The 19,126-nt window shown below is 50.0% G+C and overlaps 1 protein-coding gene across 2 annotated transcripts; it reads left to right on the top strand.

The window, feature by feature from the left end:
* The first annotated feature begins 2,427 nt into the window (after positions 1-2,427).
* Positions 2,428-18,792, top strand: C2 (complement C2). 2 transcript variants are annotated; one of them, XM_055264829.2, is made up of 18 exons: positions 2,428-2,599; positions 2,757-2,966; positions 3,534-3,719; positions 6,442-6,615; positions 6,699-6,797; positions 6,998-7,131; positions 8,741-8,879; positions 10,108-10,248; positions 12,011-12,100; positions 15,736-15,876; positions 16,002-16,096; positions 16,193-16,304; positions 16,421-16,586; positions 16,711-16,787; positions 16,929-17,020; positions 17,850-17,976; positions 18,103-18,152; positions 18,301-18,792. In XM_055264829.2, exons 1-18 carry the CDS (start codon positions 2,554-2,556, stop codon positions 18,478-18,480), a joined length of 2,259 nt encoding a protein of 752 aa, XP_055120804.1. In that variant the 5' UTR covers positions 2,428-2,553; the 3' UTR covers positions 18,481-18,792. The 2 variants fall into 2 exon arrangements, with proteins under 2 accessions (XP_055120804.1, XP_055120805.1); XM_055264830.2 differs by lacking the exons at positions 2,757-2,966; positions 3,534-3,719.
* Positions 18,793-19,126: the final 334 nt, after the last annotated feature.

The following is a 19,126-nucleotide window of genomic DNA, read 5'->3' as shown; positions in this document are numbered from 1 at the left end:
CTGCATTAGTAGAAATGCAATGAATTAAAATAACAAAGGTTTATTTTTTGGTCATATTACTTACCACTGACAGTCAGCCGAATATTGCGCTTTTTTTTTTCTTTTTTGAGACAGAGTCTCCCTGTGTCACCCAGGCTGAAGTGCAGTGGTGTGATCTCGGCTCACTGCAATCTCTGCCTCCCGGGTTCAAGCGATTCTCCTACCTCAGCCTCCCGAGCAGCTGGGATTACAGGCGTATGCCACTATGCTCAGCTAATTTTTGTATTTTTAGTAGAGATGGAGTTTCACCATGTTGGTCAGGCTGGTCTCCAACTCCTGAACTCAGGTGATCCCCCTGCCTCGGCCTCCCAAAGTGCTGGGATTACAGGTGTGAGCCACTGTGCCCGGCTGGTACTGTGCTTTCGATATCACCTAGGGATCTTGGCTGGTGGAGCAGCCACCATCTCAAACGTTACCATACAGAGGGGAAGAGCAGGGTGAAGACTACATTGAGCTTTCATCAGGAAGTGATACATATCACTTGTACTCACATCTTATTGGCTAAAACAAGTGGCTAGGGAAATTCTATCCTACCATGTGACTGAAAGAAGACAAGGCCACAGTATTTGTGAACATCCTTAAATACCCCCCACCTTTAAGATAGTTTATTTCTCTCTTGTAACAATCTAAGTGGCTGTGCAGGGCTGGTATGACATCAACACTGTGTCAGACACCCAGGCTCCTCTATCTGTTTGCTCTGTCATCCCTAGCATGTTGCCCTCATTCTGCTGGTGGAAGACGGATCTCCGCTAGGTTTATATTCCAGCCCATGAAAAGAAAAGGCACACTGCCTTTTTATTTTAGGGACATAACTTGGAAATGACATACATAAGTTCTACTAACATCCCATTAGCCAGAACCAAGTCACCTGGCTACCTAGCTGCAAGGGAAGCTAGGAAACATGGTCTTTAGCTGGGTGACTGTGTGTCCCCCTAACCATCTCTTACTGTGGAAGGAGGGAGAAAAGATACTTGAGGGGCAGGGGAAGCACTAGCAGCTCTGCCACAGCAGCCACTTTGGAGTCCTTAACACCAGGGTGTCCTGATCTTCATGCACTCAGCCCTGTCCAGGGAGAGTCCCACTTTGTGTACTCTTTTTTTTTTTTTTTTTTTTGAGACAGAGTCTTGCTCTTGTCACCCAGGCTGGAAGTGCAGTGGCATGATCTCGGCTCACTGCAACCTCTGCCTCCCGGGTTCAAGTGATTCTCCTGCCTCAGCCTCCCGAGTAGCTGGGATTACAGGCACCTGCCACCACACTCGGCTAATCTTTTGTATTTTTAGTAGAGATGGAGTTTCACCATGTTGGCCAGGCTGGTCTCAAATTCCTGACCTCATGATCCACCTGCCTCAGCCTCCCAAAATGCTGGGATTACAGGCGTGAGTCACCGCGCCCGGTCTTATTATTTTTTTTCTTTTTGAGATGTAGTCTTACTCTGTTGCCCAGGCTGGAGTGCAGTGGCACAATCTTGGCTCACTGCAACCTCCACCTTCTGGGTTCAATCAGTTCTCTAAGGACTCACTTATAAATCAAAAGGGTTTTTACGAACTTAAATGATCACTTCAGAGAGGTTTCATGTTCATTTTTTTATTGGTCTTATTTATTTTTACCCTACATTGTTCAAAAAGGTATTGAAAAGACTTCTGTGGGTCAGGGAGACTAACACACTAGCTTCAAGTTTCTTTGCTTCCTGCATTTCATACAAGTGTAGGTTACGATTTAAAGGCACATCCCAGCCCCCCGCCGCAAAACTTTTATTCCTTTGAGTAACCAACCCCAAATGTATTTACTTTGCCAGTTGGGAATTTCATCTACTAGACCTTCTGTAAAAATGTTGTAAACATTTTTCCTGTCTCCAAAACTAAGTGTTGATTTCATTTTTTCCACTTAGATTATCTCTGGGGAAGGATTGTAGGGAATAAAAAAGTATTGTCAATCTTCCTATTTATCAAGAAGTTCTAAAAAAATTAGTTTCACCCCCCTCGGAAGTTTATGTTCAAGAAGACAGAACTGTTCTACGCTCTCAGGAAGTAAACCCCACTTGGTACAACCCAAAAGAACACTAAAACTTTACTTAAATAAAATATTTTGCAATATCTTGGATGGTTTGTGGGTTTGTGTGCTTTAGACTATTCACACAAGAGCAAGGTGCATGTGTGCACACACACGAGCACAAATATGTGTTTGCCTGCGTGTTTGTGAGCATGCGTGTATGGTGCACATGTGCACGCATGGGGGGGTGGAGCGTGGGGGCAGTACACAAAGCCTGTGGGGGAGATCTATTGACTCTATAGATATATTAGCATCAGGGAGACAGGGCAAGGTTTCACCCTTCAGTTCAGTCCCCAATCCCTGCTTATTATTTCCCTAACAGAAGACCATCCCCCTTGCCACTCCCTGGTTTTTCTTCTCTGGCAGCAATGAAGCAGATGCTGAGCCAGCTCTAGTTTTCGGGAAGTCAGATGACCTTTTCCCTCCCGTGGTTCTCTACCTCTTGCTGCCCCTAGGGAGGACACCATGGGCCCACTGATGGTTCTTTTTTGCCTGCTGTTCCTGTACCCAGGTAGGAGGCAGGGAAGGGGTAACGTCGGGGTCCTGTGTGTGAGGCTGGTGCTCCCAGCTTGAATTCCCATGTGTGAAACAGAGTCTCTTTTGCTTTCCTTTTCTCATCTGTGTCTTCCTTTTTCTCCATTGCTGTCTCCTTGTTCCCACGGCTCCAGGTCCGGCAGACTTGGCTCCCTCCTGCCCTCAGAATGTGAATATCTCCGGTGGCACCTTCACCCTCAGCCATGGCTGGGCCCCTGGGAGCCTTCTCACCTACTCCTGCCCCCAGGGCCTGTACCCATCCCCAGCATCACGGCTGTGCAAGAGCAGCGGACAGTGGCAGACCCCAGGAGCCACCCGCTCTCTGACTAAGGCGGTCTGCAAACGTGAGGCTCCCTGTGGGCTTTGCTCAGGGTGCTACACCAGGGGCCACCCCAGAACTTTTGTTTAGGAGTTGCTCAGGGTGGGACTTAACCTGACTAGATGGCAAAGTTGCTTTTGCAGAGGGCTTTTCAACATATCCAGAAAATGTCAATTGCCAGTAGCAAGGAATTGGGAACAGGTTTTGATGGAGACTGTGGGGTACTAAAGCCAGGGATGACTTTTCATGTACAATTGACTGCCTGGTAGTGACCATTCAGAATGGATGCTGAATGGTCCTGGAGTCCTCTAGACATCTGAGGATCCCAAGGGAAGTGTCTGGGGAGGCCATGGCCCTCAGGAGGCTGAGGGAAGTGGCTATTTATCAATCAGTTCGCTTAGACTCTGTGAAATTGGCAATACTCAATCAGTTGCCAAAAACAGCAATTTCACATGTTGCAACCTAATATTTCAGTGTTTTGACAGCCAGTTGGCCATTCCCATGCATTCCAGCTTAAAATCACCTGCTTAATCCCCAGCCCAGGTGTTATCCATCCAGCCCTATATTCCCCACCCACTTCCTTTCTCTCCAGCTGTGCGCTGTCCAGCCCCTGTCTCCTTTGAGAATGGCATTTATACCCCACGGCTGGGGTCCTACCCCGTGGGTGGCAACGTGAGCTTCGAGTGTGAGGATGGCTTCATATTGCGGGGCTCGCCTGTGCGTCAGTGTCGCCCCAACGGCATGTGGGATGGAGAAACAGCTGTGTGTGATAATGGGGGTGAGTGCTCTGGCTGATGGGCTACACGGGGGCTGGGGTCTCTGGGGAATCCTGGGGCCCAATGTGCGTCCAGAAAGCCTCTGTGGGGATAGGGGTCTGTTGTTCACTGTGCCATAATAATATTCCTGGATTTTGGTAAATTGAGGTCTACAGGTCACACATCCCAAGTCTGCAAGGGCCAGGCCCCAGGCAGCTGGTGCTAAGCTTCAGATGTAGCGTAAAGCCTCCACACACTCTGCCTGGCTTTTCTAAGTGCCTCAAAGCAAGACTTCATATTCAGGCCCCACAGATTGTTGTAGGGAAGATATGCTGGGAGAGAGTCAAGTACTGTGCTTTAATGCCTTGCCTTTAAAGCCAGGTTTGGGTTCCAAGCCCTGCTCTGACTTTGACAGACTTTGGGAAGGTTATTTAACCTTTCTAGGCCTCAGTTTTCCCATCTGTAAAACGAGGATAGTGAGTGCTAACCTCATGAGATTGCCATCTGGATTAAATGAGTTGACATTAGTAAGCATATACAACAGCCCCTGGAGTGCGGTGGTTCACACCTGTAATCCCAGCACTTTGGGAGGCCAAGGTGGGTGGATCACAAGGTCAGGAGTTTGAGACCAGCCTGGCCAACATGGTGAAACCCCGTCTCTACTAAAAATACAAAAATTAGCCGGGTGTGGTCGCACATGCCTGTAATACCAGCTATTCAGGAGGCTGAGGCAGGAGAATCATTTGAACCAGGAGGTGGAGATTGCAGTGAGCTGAGATCATATCATTGCACTCCAGCCTGAGTGACAGAGTAAGACTCTGTCTCAAAAAAAAAAAAAAAAAAAGGGCCAGGCTCAGTGCCTCATGCCTGTAATCCCAGCACTTTGGGAGCCCGAGGTGGGTGGATCACCTGAGGTCAGGAGTTTGAGACCAGCCTGGTCAACATGGTGAGACCCCCGTCTATACTAAAAATACAAAAATTAGCTGGGCGTGGTTAATCCCAGCTACTCAGGAGGCTGAGGCAGGAGAATCGCTTGAACCTGGGAGGCGGAGGTTGCAGTGAGCTGAGATCGTGCCCCTGCACTCCAACCTGGGCGACAGAGTAAGACTCTGTGTCAAAACAAACAAACAAACAAAAACCAAAAAAAAACAGCTCCTGGAATCTGATAAATGCCATGTACACTTTTTTTTTTTTTTTGAGATGGAGTCTCGCTCTTGTTGCCCAGGCTGGAGTGCAATGGCGCAATCTCAGCTCACCACAACATCTGCCTCCCGAGTTCAAGTGACTCTCCTGCCTCAGCCTCCCAAGTAGCTGGGATTACAGGCATGTGCCACCACACCTCGGTAATTTTGTATTTTTAGTAGAGACAGGGTTTCTCTATGTTGGCCAGGCTGGTCTCAAACTCCTGACCTCAGGGGATTCTGCCCGCCTTGGCCTCCCAAAGTGCTGGGATTACAGGTGTGAGCCACCGCGCCCGGCCTTGTTTTTGTTTCATTAAGAGACAGGATCTCGCTATGTTGCCAAGGCTGGCTTCAAACTCCTGAGCTCAAGTGATCTTCCTACCTCAGCCTCCTCAGTAGCTGGGGATGCAGGCATGCGCCACCACGCCTGGCCATAAGCACTTTTATCATGGTTATTACTGCCCCTGTGAATGGTGAGGGGCTCTGCTTGGCAGAAGTAGCGCTCCTAGGATTCCCTGGAGCTGCATTTGCCTGCGGGTTTGGGAGCTTCTTAGATCATGGTTCTTAGCACATCATACAGAAAACACGGAGTCCACAAGATGGCAGGGCCACCTTCACCTAGTGGCCCAGACCATGGCTCCCCACTCATGCCCTTGGGTTTTGGCAAATGGCCATTTATTCAGACATGACTCTAACTTATTTTAAAATTGAGGCATAATTTACCTATTGTAAAATGTACAAATCTTAAGTATTCAGCTCAATGATTTGTTACAATGCATCCACTCATCTAATCACCACCCAAGACAGAATGAGGTTCCTGCTTGTCCCCTCCCACAAGGTAACTGCTCTTCTGACCTCTGTCTCCATGGACTGGTACCTTGTGCTTACATTTCTTGTAAATGGAATCATGCAGGATGTGGTCTGTTGCTTCTGGCATCCCTTGTTCTATATTCTGCCTGTGAGATTTATCCATGCTGTTGTGTGTATCAGTACTTTGTTCTTTTTTATTGCTGTGTAGTATTCCATTATATGGATATATTACAATTTATCCATTCCCCTCTTGATGGACATTTGGATTATTTCCCGTTTGGGGCCATTAGGAGTAAAGCTCTAGGAACATTCTTGCATGTGATTTTGGTACATGTATGCACTTGCTTCTCTTGAGTAAATGATCTAAATGTGGAATTGTCACATCACAGGCTGGCATATGTTTAGTTGTAGTAGAGGCTGAGAAAGTTTCACCCACGTCCATGCCAGCAAGGTAACAGAGTGCCAGTCGCTCTGCATCCTCTCCAACACTTGGACTTACCTGTTGTTTCAGTGTTAGCCGTTTTGATGGGTGTGTAGGGATGCCTCACTGTGGTTTATGAAATATAAATGTTCTCTGAAGGAGTGGAGGGACCATCAGCTAACTTCTTCCCTGGGTCTCTGGGGGCTCTGGGACAGACACGGGTGCATCCCTGGGTTGGAACTGGGAAGCTTCTGCTGGCAACTGAGGCCGCTGAGGAGGCAGAGCCTGATGGGAGGGGGCTACTCACCTCTGCCCTCCTTTGTTCACTCGCAGCTGGCCACTGCCCCAACCCAGGCATTTCGCTGGGTGCGGTGCGGACAGGCTCCCGCTTTGGTCATGGGGACAAGGTCCGCTATCGCTGCTCCTCAAATCTTGTGCTCACGGGGTCTGCAGAGCGGGAGTGCCAGGGCAACGGGGTCTGGAGTGGAACGGAGCCCATCTGCCGCCGTGAGTAGCTGCCCTGCCCTCCCGAGACTCCCCAGCACACCCAGCCGCTGCCCCGGCTGATCCCTGTGCGGCTCTCCCCACAGAACCCTACTCTTATGACTTCCCTGAGGACGTGGCCCCTGCCCTGGGCACTTCCTTCTCCCACATGCTTGGGGCCACCAATCCCACCCAGAAGACAAAGGGTGAGTGTTTGAGGTGGGGTTTCCGGTTGAGCAGGGTGCTCTATCTGGGCTGGAGCAAGGGAGGATGCAAGCTTCCTGGAGGCCAGGAGCCTTGGTGGGCTCAGCCACTGAAAGGGAGGGAGGCAGAGAAGCTGGACCTGCTTGGCAAGAGTGCAGGAAGGAGGTGGGGATCTGAATCCTCCCCTTCCACATTTCTCCAGAAAGCCTGGGCCGTAAAATCCAAATCCAGCGCTCTGGTCATCTGAACCTCTACCTGCTCCTGGACTGTTCGCAGAGTGTGTCGGAAAATGACTTTCTCATCTTCAAGGAGAGCGCCTCCCTCATGGTGGACAGGGTCAGGAATCAGGAGTCTGCCTGCAGCAGAGGCCTTCCTGTGCTCACTCTCTCTCTCTGTTTCCTTCCCCTCCTCAGAGCCCCACTCATAGCCCACCTCCTCCAAGAAGTCTTCTCAGATTATACTCATGCCATGTAGGAATCATGAATTCAGTTTATACAATCATAATTTTTATTCCACAAGCACTGTTGGGACACTGTGCAGGGGCTGGGGGACAGCAAAGATGGAAAGGCTGAGGTCTTACTTTCCAGGAATTCATCATCTAGAACAGTGGTCTCCACAGAAAGGTAGCGAGATAACCCACAGGAGTGAAGCAGAAAAATACTGGTGCCCCTGTGGAATAATTTAAATCAGATTAATAATTTAACATTTAATAATTTCCTTTTAAAACTTCAACATTTTGTGCAGGCTTTAAAATGTGTGTGATAGACTGGGCATGGTGGCTAGTGCCTGTAATCCCAACACTTTGGGAGGCCGAGGCAGGTGGATCACTTGAGGTCAGGAGTTTGAGACCAGCCTGACCAACATGATGAAACCCCGTCTATACTAAAACTACAAAATTAGCCATGTGTGATGGTGCACGCCTGTAACCCAGCTACTTGGGAGGCTGAGGCAGGAGAATCGCTTGGATCCGGGAGGTGGAGGTTGCAGTGAGCTGAGATCGCTCCATTGCACTCCAGCCTGGGCAACTAGAGCAAAACTCTGTCTCAAAAAAAAAATTTAAAAAAAAAATGAAATAAAATATGTGTGATAGAAGTTTGGAAGCCACTGGTTTAAGTTCCTCGCCAGAACTTTGTTTCGTAATTGTGCTTTTCACAATACTTCATGTAATATTACAGATGGTTTTCCCTCCCAGCTACATGTTAAAGAGGGCAGTTTCTGTGCTCTCTTGGGACTCAAAATTAAGTAACTCATTGCACTGTGAGGCGGCAACACACACCAGTTGGTGCAGTGATTGAGTCATGTGACACATTCAGATCCCACTTCCACCTCCTCCTCATGGTGTGATGGGGGAAGGGGGACGAGGCAACATGCCTCAATTTCCTTATCCATAAAATAGGGGTCATCATGCCCCCTCACAGGGTTGAGTGAAGAGAGTCTGTCAAAGAGAAGGATGTTCAACAAAGGTTTCTTCCTTAGCTGCTGCTGCTTATTTTTATTTTTATTTTTTTTTGAGATAGAGTCTCTCTCTGTCACCCAGGCTGGAGTACAGTGGCGCGATCTCAGCTCACTGCAACCTTTGCCTCCTGGGTTCAAGTGATTCTCCTGCCTCAGCCTCCTGAGTAGCTGGGATTACAGGTGCTTGCCACCATACCAGGCTAATTTTTGTATTTTTAGTAGAGATGGGTTTTGCCATGTTGGTCAGGCTGGTCTCGAACTCCTGACCTCAGGTGATCCACCTGCCTAAAGTGTTGGGATTCAGGCACGAGCCACCATGCCCAGCCCCTAGCTTCTTCCTAACAGCCATTTCCTAGTGTCTCCCCTGGTCCTTGCCTCTGTTGGTCTCACTCCAGTTTCTCTGCCTCCTCCAGGGCCCTTTGCTTGCTCTCTTACCATCTCCCCTTTGGCTTCAGGGCCCTTTATGCTGCCTCTCACTTGCCCCGCACAGATCTTCAGCTTTGAGATCAATGTGAGTGTCGCCATTATCACCTTTGCCTCAGAGCCCAAAGTCCTCATGTCTGTCCTGCACGACAACTCCCGGGATATGACTGAGGTGATCAGCAGCCTGGAAAATGCCAACTATAAAGGTACGGGTGTCATCACATGACGGCAATGGGAGAGGAGAAGATGGACCCTCTCAGGGCCTGCAAACAAATTCTGGATGAGCTAGAAAGAGAGTGAGGCCTCTTGGTGGCACCCGAATTCCACGAGTCTGGGGTAGTTTCAACGTCCAGGGTTATGGTGGGGGAGTCCAGCTGCCCCCAGCTCATAGCTCATTCTAAGGTGCTGCAGGTCCAAAGACACTGTGCAGGTCTTCAATTCCTTCCAGTTGCCAAAACCACACTGTCTGGTTTGCATGGCTGCACACTGCCACCTCCCCATGTCATTAGTCACCCATACACCATGTAAAGCTGCCTGGTTGGCACTTAGCAAATGGCTGAAGCGACTCAAGGTTTTGGAAACCTCATCTTTGAATCTTGGGACTTTAGTGTGTCTTGGATTGGGGTTATGCAATGAACATTTCTTTTTTTTTTCTTTTTGAGATGGAGTCTCGCACTGTCACCCAGGCTCGAGTGCAGTGGCACGATCTTGGCTCACTACAACCTCTGCCTTCAGGGTTCAGGCAATTCTCCTGCCTCAGCCTCCCGAGTAGCTGAGATTTTGGGCACCCGCCATCATGCCTGGCTAATTTTTTGTATTTTTAGTAGAGACGGGGTTTCACTATGTTGGTCAGGTGATCCTGACTTTGTGATCCGCCCGCCTCAGCCTCCCAAAGTGCTGGGATTACAGGCATGAGCCACCTTGCCCGGCCCTATGCAATGAACATTTCTAAGGTGGAAAGGCTTTTTGAACAAGCAATGATGCCAAATCTCTATCTGAATGGCAAATGTCTGAGTTTATCAAAACAATTGATAAATTGCATTCCCAGGCCGGGTGCAGTGGCTCATGCCTGTAATCCCAGCACTTTGGGAGGCTGAGACGGGCGGATCACTTGAGATCAGGAAACCAGCTTGGCCAACATGGTGAAACCCCATCTCTACTAAAAATACAAAACATTAGCTGGGCATGGTGGCCGTCACCTGTAATCCCAGCTACTTGGGAGACTGAGGCATGAGAATCGCTTGAACTGGGGAGGTGGAGGTTGCAGTGACCAAGATCACGCCACTACACTCCAGCCTGGGTGGCAGAGCGAGACTCTCTCTCAAAAAAAAAAAAAAATTGCATTTCCAATAATTGGGGGAATAGAGTGATTCCCTACCCCTGGGTGGTAGGTGGGAAGTTTCTAAGAGAGTCCTTCCTTTTGGCATATTCCAGATCATGAAAATGGAACTGGGACTAACACCTATGCGGCCTTAAACAGTGTCTATCTCATGATGAACAACCAAATGCGACTCCTTGGCATGGAAACGATGGCCTGGCAGGAAATCCGACATGCCATCATCCTTCTGACAGATGGTGGGTATCATGGTCTCTGAGTGTGTCTGGAATAGTGGAAGGGGCACCAATATGGGGTCAGAAGCCCTGAATTCTGATTCTCCCTCTGCCTGCCACTTTGAGCCCCAGTTTTGTTTTTGTTTTTAGAGATGGGGCCTTGCTATGTTGCCCAGCTGATCTCAGACTCCTGGCTTTAAGCAATCCTCCTGCCTCAGCCTCCCAAAGTGCTGGGATTACAGGCACGAGCCACCACACCTGGCCCAGTTTCTTATTTATAAAATAGGGCCGGGTGTGGTGGCTTATGCCTGTAATCCCAGCACTTTGGGAGGCCAAAGCGGGTGGATCACTTGAGGTCAGGAGTTTGAGATCAGACTGGCCAACATGGTGAAACCCCGTCTCTACTAAAAATACAAAACCATTAGCTGGGCATGGTGGCAGGCGCCTGTAATCCCAGCTACTTGGGAGGCTGAGGCAGGAGAATCGCTTGAACCCGGGAGGCAGAGGTTGCAGTGAGCCAAGATCATGCCACTGCACTCCAGCCTGGGTGACAGACTGAGACCCTACCTTGTCTCAAAATAAAATAAATAAAAAATAAATAAATAGAATTAGTGTTGATGATGATGACCGTAACCACAATGACAGCAATGATGATCATGATAGCTGTTCTCCTTTCCTTACACAATTTTTATGGAAAGCTATTTAAGTTGCCTGTGTGAAAGTGCTTTGTGTTAGCTCTTGTTACCATCTGGGAGGTAACTTGGAGACAGATGAGGAAACGTGGCTCTTGAGCAGGAATGTGGAAGGGCACGGATGCAAGGAACAGTCTGTAGTGGATCTGGCCTTGTCATTTGCCTCTTGCTATTGTCCAAATTACACAGTTCCTCCAGGACTTAGTTTATAAAATGAGGATACCCACTCTTCCTGGGGTTTCATGAGAGTTAAATGAGATAAAGAATAGGAAGCACCTGGCCTGGTGCCTGGAATGTAGAAAATTTCAGTGTATATATATATATATATATATATATATATTTTTTTTTTTTTTTTTTTTTTTTTTTTTGAGACAAGGTCTCACTCTATTGCCCAGGCTGGACTACAGTGGTGCGATCTTGGCTCACTGCAACCTCTGCCTCCCAGGCTCAAGCAATTCTCGTGCCTCAGCCTCCAGAGTAGCTGGGACTACAGGCGTGTGTCACCATGCCTGGCTAATTTTTATTTTTATTTTTTGAGACGGAGTTTCACTCTTGTTGCCCAGGCTGGAGTGCAATGGCGCGATTTCGGCTCACCGCAACCTCCGCCTCCCAGGTTCAAGAGATTCTCCTGCCTCGGCCTCCCGAGTAGCTGGGATTACAGGCATGTGCCACCACACCCGGCTAATTTTGTATATTTAGTAGAGGTGCGGTTTCTCCATGTTGGTCAAGCTGGTCTCAAACTCCCAACCTCGGGTGATCCACCTGCCTTGGCCTCCCAAAGCGCTGGGATTACAGGCATGAGCCACCATACCCAGCCACACCTGGCTAATTTTTTGTGGTTTTAGTAGAGGCAGGTTTCACCATGTTGCCCAGGCTGGTCTCGAACTCCTGAGCTCAGGCAATCCGCCTGCTTCGGTCTCCCAAAGTGCTAGGATTACAGGTGTGAGCCACCATGCCCAGCCTAAAAGCATATTTGGAAGCTCTTATAGGCAGTGTAAATGTTGAGGTTCCCAGGCTAAATGCTTTCCTACTCTTCCAGGGCCCTGGGAAATCCTGATATTACCTAGAAGAATTCTTTATTCTCTTTGTTCTAGGAAAGTCCAATATGGGCGGCTCTCCCAAGACAGCTGTTGACCATATCAGAGAGATCCTGAACATCAACCAGAAGAGGAATGACTATCTGGGTGAGCCCCCGCCACTGCCACCACATTTGTTCTACTCCTGCAGAGGTCACAAGATCTTCAGCCAGGGATCCCAGAATCTTAGCTATGGTCCAGAGCCACATGGTTTTATTTCTGCATTGTTCTGTACAAAGGCAACTCATGTTGAAGAGTCTGGAGTCAAACTACTGCCCATGGTCTCAACCTTATCTTCTTCTTCTTCTTTTTTTTTTTTTAAGACAGTGTCTCACTGTCACTCAGGGTATATTCCTGGGAAGATGTCCACCCATCCTGGCCCAGAAGCTGGTCCAGAAAGTAACGATGTCCACCCATGAGGTGCAGTGGTGCAATCATAGCTTACTGCAGCCTCAAACTCCTGGTTTCAAGTGATCCCCTCAACTCAGCTTCTCAAAGTGCTAGGATTACAGGTATGAGCCACTATGCTCAGCCCATCTTCACAAATTTTTTAAAATTAATTTTTAATTTTTTTTGAGACAGAATCTTGCTGTGTTGCCCAGGCTGGAGTGCAGTGACTCGATCTCAACTCACTGCAACCTCCACGTCCTGGCTTCAAGTGATTCTCCTGCCTCAGCCTCCAGGGTAGCTGGGATTACAGGTGTGTGCCACCATGCCCGGCTCATTTTTGCATTTTTAGTAGAGACAGAGTTTCACCATGTTGGCAGTCTGGTGTCAAACCCCTGGCCTCAAGTGATCCGCCTGCCTTGGCCTCCCAAGGTGCTGGGATTACAGATAGGCATGAGCCACTGTGCCCGGCCAATTTTTAATTTTTTAATTATTATTTTTAATCAACAGCTTTAGACAGAGAACCTTGGTTTCATCTTCAGTGGGCTGTGGCCATGGGCAGTTTCTTCATCTGCAAAAGGGGAGTAGTACTAGGACCCAGCTCACAAGCTGACAGGGGAAGATGCTCAAACACTGCCTGCCTGGCACAGAAAAATGCCCACCATATGTTAGCCATGACCATGACCGTCGTCGTTATCATCATTATCAGCAGCATCTCATGTTTCAGGAAACTTTCCAGGAAGAAGGGACCTCGATTCCCTCTAGGGAATGTCCCTGGTGGTTTCTCTTTCAGCAGCACAGCTGGCTAACTAAGGCTTTGGCAGTTGCAGCCTCTAAAGGAACAATTCCTCAGGTTAAGACTAAACACGAATTGCACTGACCTTTGATCAGAAAGTAATTTCAGAGAGAGATGCTGACAGGGAGGGTAGCTGGTTTTGAGCCCCAACATTTCATCTTCCCCTTAGCTCCTTCTCCTTTCCATTCACACTGCCCCCTCCCCCATCACCTGGCCCTCGGGGGTAAGCTGATTTCTCTTTAACACTCTGGCCCAAGGAAGACAAAATTTAAAGCCCATTCCCTTCCTCCGTAGCGTCACTGGGCCAAGGTCAAATGCTACAAAAACATTTTATTGAAAATAAGCAGGAAACCAAACGAAAATAGTCAAAGAAAACGCACAAGGCATGATCATTGTCTGGCTCCACCTGTAACTGTTTCTATCTGGGCCATTGCCAGATTGCCTTCTGGCTGAAGATCTCTTGGTCCACCTAAGCACCTTGCTTTTTACACACAACGCGGGGCTCTCTAAGAGCAAAAATAGGCCACAAGGGGTGCAAAGGCTGGGAGAGGAGTAGACTCTGTGGTCTGTCTGAGGGCAGTTCTGACTGGCACCACAGTCAGAGGACAGGCGCTGCCTGTTGCGTGGGTCCAGAGCCTCCAGTGGGAAAACGTGGCTTTAGGCCCTTCTCCCAGATGCTACCTTTTACAGAGGAAGACCAGATCTGAGGTTTTGTTTCTATGTTATGTTATGAGTTCTTTCTATTCATTCAGTCATTTAAAAGTACTTATCAAAGTACCACAAACCTGGGTGGCTTAGAACACAGAATTTCTTTTTCTTACAGTTCTGGAGGTTAGAAGTCTGAAATGAGGTGTTGGCAGGGCCCTGCTTCCTCGGAAGTCTCTTGGGAAGAATTCTTTCCTGCCTTTTCCAGCTGCCGGTGGCTGCAACCTTGGCTTGCGGCAGCATAAACCCATTCTCTGCCTCTGCCTTCATCTCGCCTTCTTTTCTGTGTGCGCCTCTGTGTCATTACATGCGGTTCTCTTATATAGATAGGAGACCCACTACCTGTGTCTTTGTGTCCAAATTCCTTTCTTCTTCTTTTTTCTGTTCGTTTGTTTGAGACACAGTCTCGCTCTGTCACCTAGGAGCCCAGGCTGCAGTGCAGTGGTGGGATCCCGGCTCACTGTAACCTCTGCCTCCTGGGTTCAAGGGATTCTCGTGCCTCAGTCTCCCAAGAAGCTGGGATTACAGGCATGTGCCACCATGCCCGGCTAATTTTTGTATTTTTAGTAGAGACATGGTCTTGCCATGTTGGCTAGGCTGGTCTTAAACTCCTGGCCTCAAAGCAATCTGCCTGCCTTAGCCTCAAAAAAACTGCTGGGATTACAGGCGTGAGTCACCACCATGCCCAGCCAATTCACTTTTTTTTTTTTTTTTTTTTTGAGATGGAGTCTTGCTCTGTTGCCCAGGCTGGAGTGTAGTGGTGCAATCTCGGCTCACTGCAACACCTGCCTCCCGGGTTCAAGCGATTCTCCTGCCTCAGCCTCCTGAGTAGTTGGGATTACAGGTGTGTGCCAGCATGTCTGGCTAATTTTGTATTTTTAGTAGAGACAGGGTTTCACCATGTTGGTCAGGCTGGTCTTGAACTCCTGACCTCGTGATCTGCCCACCTCAGCCTCCCAAAGTGCTGGGATTACAGGCTTGAGCCACTGTGCCCGGCTTACCTCTTCTTCTTCTTCTTCTTTTTTTTTTTTTTTTGAGATGGAGTTTCGCTCTTGTCACCCAGGCTGGGGTGCAATGGTGCGATCTTGGCTCACCACAACCACCGCCTCCTGGTGATTACAGGTGTGAGCCACCACACCCGGCTCTGGCTTACCTCTTCTTATAAGGACCTCAGTCATTGGATTAGAGCTCACCCTAATCTAGTATGACTTAATCTTAACTTGTTTACATCTGCAAAGACCCTTTTCCAAATAAAGTCACAGATACTGGGGGGTTAGGACTTGAACACATCTTTCTGGGGGACATAATTCCACCATTACAGGGAATAAACAGGATAAGAAAACCATAGAACCCAGCAGGTGGTAGGTGACACAAGCTAAGGGGTGTTGCCACGTTGCCCAGGCTGGTCTCAAACTTCTGGCTTCAAGGGATCCTCCCACCTTGCCTCCCAAAGTGGGGATGAAAGTTTGTCTGGGGCATTGCAGTTTTAGACAGGAAGACCAGGGAAGGCCTCACTGAGAAGGTGACATTTGAGCCAAGACTTAAAAAGGTACAAAAGTGAGCCATGTGGAAGTCTGGGGGAGGAGTGAACTAGGCAGAGGCACAGCTGGGGCAAAGGGCCTGAGGTGTGACTGTGCCTATGGATTTGAGGAACTTCAAAGAAGCTGTGTGCTGCAGGAGAGTGAAGGGCAGGGAGTGGCAGGAAATGAAGGCAGACAGGTAGCAGTGGGGAGGACGCAGGGGTCCAGCTCATGTAGCTCTTGGTTGGACACAGTGAGTTTCAGATGACAGCCTCCTGTCTCATGGGGTAGCTCCAAAACCACAGGAGTCTGGTGATTTCCCTCTTCCCCACCAGACATCTATGCCATTGGGGTGGGCAAGCTGGATGTGGACTGGAGAGAACTGAATGAGCTAGGGTCCAAGAAGGATGGTGAGAGGCATGCCTTCATTCTGCAGGACACAAAGGCTCTGCACCAGGTCTTTGAACATATGCTGGGTGAGTGAGCTTTGCCCTCCCTGGTGTGGGGAGGATGGTGAGGAGCCTGCCAGAGGCCCGTGTTGGGAACCTAAACACAGTGCCCCTCACTTGCCTCCTTCCCCATCTGATCCTCACACCCACAGATGTCTCCAAGCTCACAGACACCATCTGCGGGGTGGGGAACATGTCAGCAAATGCCTCTGACCAGGAGAGGACACCCTGGCATGTCACTATTAAGGTACCAGGAAGGAGGGGCAGGGCTTGGATTCCAGAGGTGAAAGCGGCCATGGGCCAGAGATACTGCAATCCCTGAAGATCACCTGTTCCCCTGCAGCCCAAGAGCCAAGAGACCTGCCGGGGGGCCCTCATCTCCGACCAATGGGTCCTGACGGCGGCTCACTGCTTCCGCGATGGCAAGGACCACTCCCTGTGGAGGGTCAATGTGGGTAAGGCAAGGGATGCACCAGCCTCCCGATCCTGAAGCCACAGATCCCAGCACCTCGTCCAGCCTCTGGCCCCTGCAGGAGCCCTGGTCTAGCTTAATCTGGCATATCATTTCCAGGAGACCCCAAATCCCAGTGGGGCAAAGAATTCCTTATTGAGAAGGCGGTGATCTCCCCAGGGTTTGATGTCTTTGCCAAAAAGAACCAGGGAATCCTGGAGTTCTATGGTGATGACATCGCCCTGCTGAAGCTGGCCCAGAAAGTAAAGATGTCCACCCATGCCAGGTGCCTGGAGTCTGGGATGGGAGGGTGCCCTGCAGGGGAGGGTGCCCTGCAGGGGAGAGTGCTCTGGAGAGCCCTGGAAGAGATACTGAGGACAGGCTGGTGTGACCCTTGCTCTTCTCCCCAGGCCCATCTGCCTTCCCTGCACCATGGAGGCCAATCTGGCTCTGCGGAGACCTCAAGGTAGCACCTGTAGGGACCATGGTGAGTGCTGGGACTTACGGTGCTTGAGAGCTGGGGCCGGGGTTTGGGGGTGATAACAAGGACTAGGCTGCAGTCCCCAAGCCAGGAACTTGGATTCTGGGTAAAAGGACCAGCACCAACATCCCCATCTCTTGACTGTAGAGAATGAACTGCTGAACAAACAGAGTGTTCCTGCTCACTTTGTCGCCTTGAATGGGAGCAAACTGAACATTAACCTTAAGATGGGAGTGGAGGTGAGGGTCTCAGGTTGGGGGTGCTTGGATCTGCCTGTGACAGCTCCCAGAATGTCTCTCTTCCTTCTCCAGGTCTGGCTGCTTTCTCTCTCTGACGTGGGTCACCCCTCCTCCCAAGCCTCACAAACCTGCTAGGTGTCCCTGGGTCTACTTATTCTTTTCTTTTTTTTTTTTTTTTTTTTTTTTTTTTTTTTGAGACAGAGTCTCGCTCTGTCGCCCAGGCTGGAGTGCAGTGGCGCGATCTCGGCTCACTGCAAGCTCCGGCTCCCGGGTTCACGCCATTCTCCTGCCTCAGCCTCCCGAGTAGCTGGGACTACAGGCGCCCGCCAACACGCCCGGCTAATTTTTTGTATTTTTAGTAGAGACGGGGTTTCACCGTGTTAGCCAGGATGGTCTCGATCTCCTGACCTCGTGATCCGCCCGCCTCGGCCTCCCAAAGTGCTGGGATTACAGGCTTGAGCCACCGCGCCCGGCCTTACTTATTCTTTTTTTATTGTTGTTGAGATGGAGTCTTGCTCTGTCTCCCAGGCTGGAGTGCAGTGGCATGACCTCAGCTCACTGCAACTTCTGCCTCCTGGGTTCAAGCAATTCTCCTACTTCAGCCTCCTGAGTAGCTGAGATTACAGGTGCCCACCACCACACCCAGCTAATTTTTGTATTTTTAGTAGAGACGAGATTTTGCCATGTTGGCCAGGATGGTCTTGAACTCCTGACCTCAAGTGATCTGCCTGCCTCAACCTCCCAAAGTGCTGGGATTACAGGCGTGAGCCACTGCACCCACCCAGGTCTGCTTATTCTACCCTTCTCTCTGGTTCCACCCCTACTGCAGTGGACAAGCTGTGCCGAGGTTGTCTCCCAAGAAAAAACCATGTTCCCCAACTTGACAGATATCAGGGAGGTGGTGACGGACCAGTTCCTATGCAGTGGGACCCAGGAGGATGAGAGTCCCTGCAAGGGTGAGTCCCTCACCATGCCTGGATTCCCAAGGGGAAGGCCACCTGTGTCTCTGTGGCCAGCATGCATGCCAGAACACCAGTCCACTGCCCTAGATGACACTGTCTCCTGTCACCTTTTGCTGGCAGGAGAATCTGGGGGAGCAGTTTTCCTTGAGCGGAGATTCAGGTTTTTTCAGGTGAGAAGGTGGAAGCTTGCAGGACCCAGGGGTTACAGGATCTCAGCCTTGTTGGCGGGATGAGGAAGGCCTTTGAGGGATCTAGGGAGGTTGGGGCTTACAGCTGGGGCTATGGCAGCTTCCCAGCCAGTTCTCTCCTTTTCTCCAGGTGGGTCTGGTGAGCTGGGGTCTTTACAACCCCTGCCTTGGCTCTGCTGACAAAAACTCCCGCAAAAGGGCCCCTCGTAGCAAGGTCCCGCCGCCACGAGACTTTCACATCAATCTCTTCCGCATGCAGCCCTGGCTGAGGCAGCACCTGGGGGATGTCCTGAATTTTTTACCCCTCTAGCCATGGCCACTGAGCCCTCTGCTGCCCTGCCAGAATCTGCCGCCCCTCCATCTTCTACCTCTGAATGCCCACCCTTAGACCCTGTGACCCATCCTCTCTCTTAGCTGAGTAAATCTGGGTCTCTAGGATGCCAGAGGCAGCGCACACAAGCTGGGAAATCCTCAGGGCTCCTACCAGCGGGACTGCCTCACGGCCCCACCTCCCGCTCCTTGGCCTGTCCCCAAATTCCTCCCCTGGTTGACTTGACTCATGTTTGTTTCACTTTCACATGGAATTTCCCAGTTATGAAATTAATAAAAATCATTGATTTCCACATCTGTCTGTGCCTCTATCTGGAGGCCAGGTAGGGCTGGCCTTGGGGGAAGGGGAGGCCAGAATGACTCCAAGAGCTACAGGAAGGCAGGTCAGAGACCCCACTGGACAAACAGTGGCTGGACTCTGCACCATAACACACAATCAACAGGGGAGTGAGCTGGATCCTTATTTCTGGTCCGTAAGTGGGTGGTCTGGGCTTGCTGGGGAGGAGCTGAGGCCGGGGAGGAGGTACTGAAGGGGAGAGTCCTGGACCTTGGGCAGCAAAGGGTGGGACTTCTGCAGTTTCTGTTTCCTTGACTGGCAGCTCAGCGGGGCCCTCCCGCTTGGATGT

Source organism: Symphalangus syndactylus, chromosome 23 (assembly GCF_028878055.3).
Source record: "Symphalangus syndactylus isolate Jambi chromosome 23, NHGRI_mSymSyn1-v2.1_pri, whole genome shotgun sequence".
NCBI classification, from domain to species: Eukaryota; Metazoa; Chordata; class Mammalia; order Primates; family Hylobatidae; genus Symphalangus; species Symphalangus syndactylus.
The sequence above is the reverse complement of the archived record's forward strand: the minus strand, read 5'-3'. Positions and strand labels throughout refer to the sequence as shown.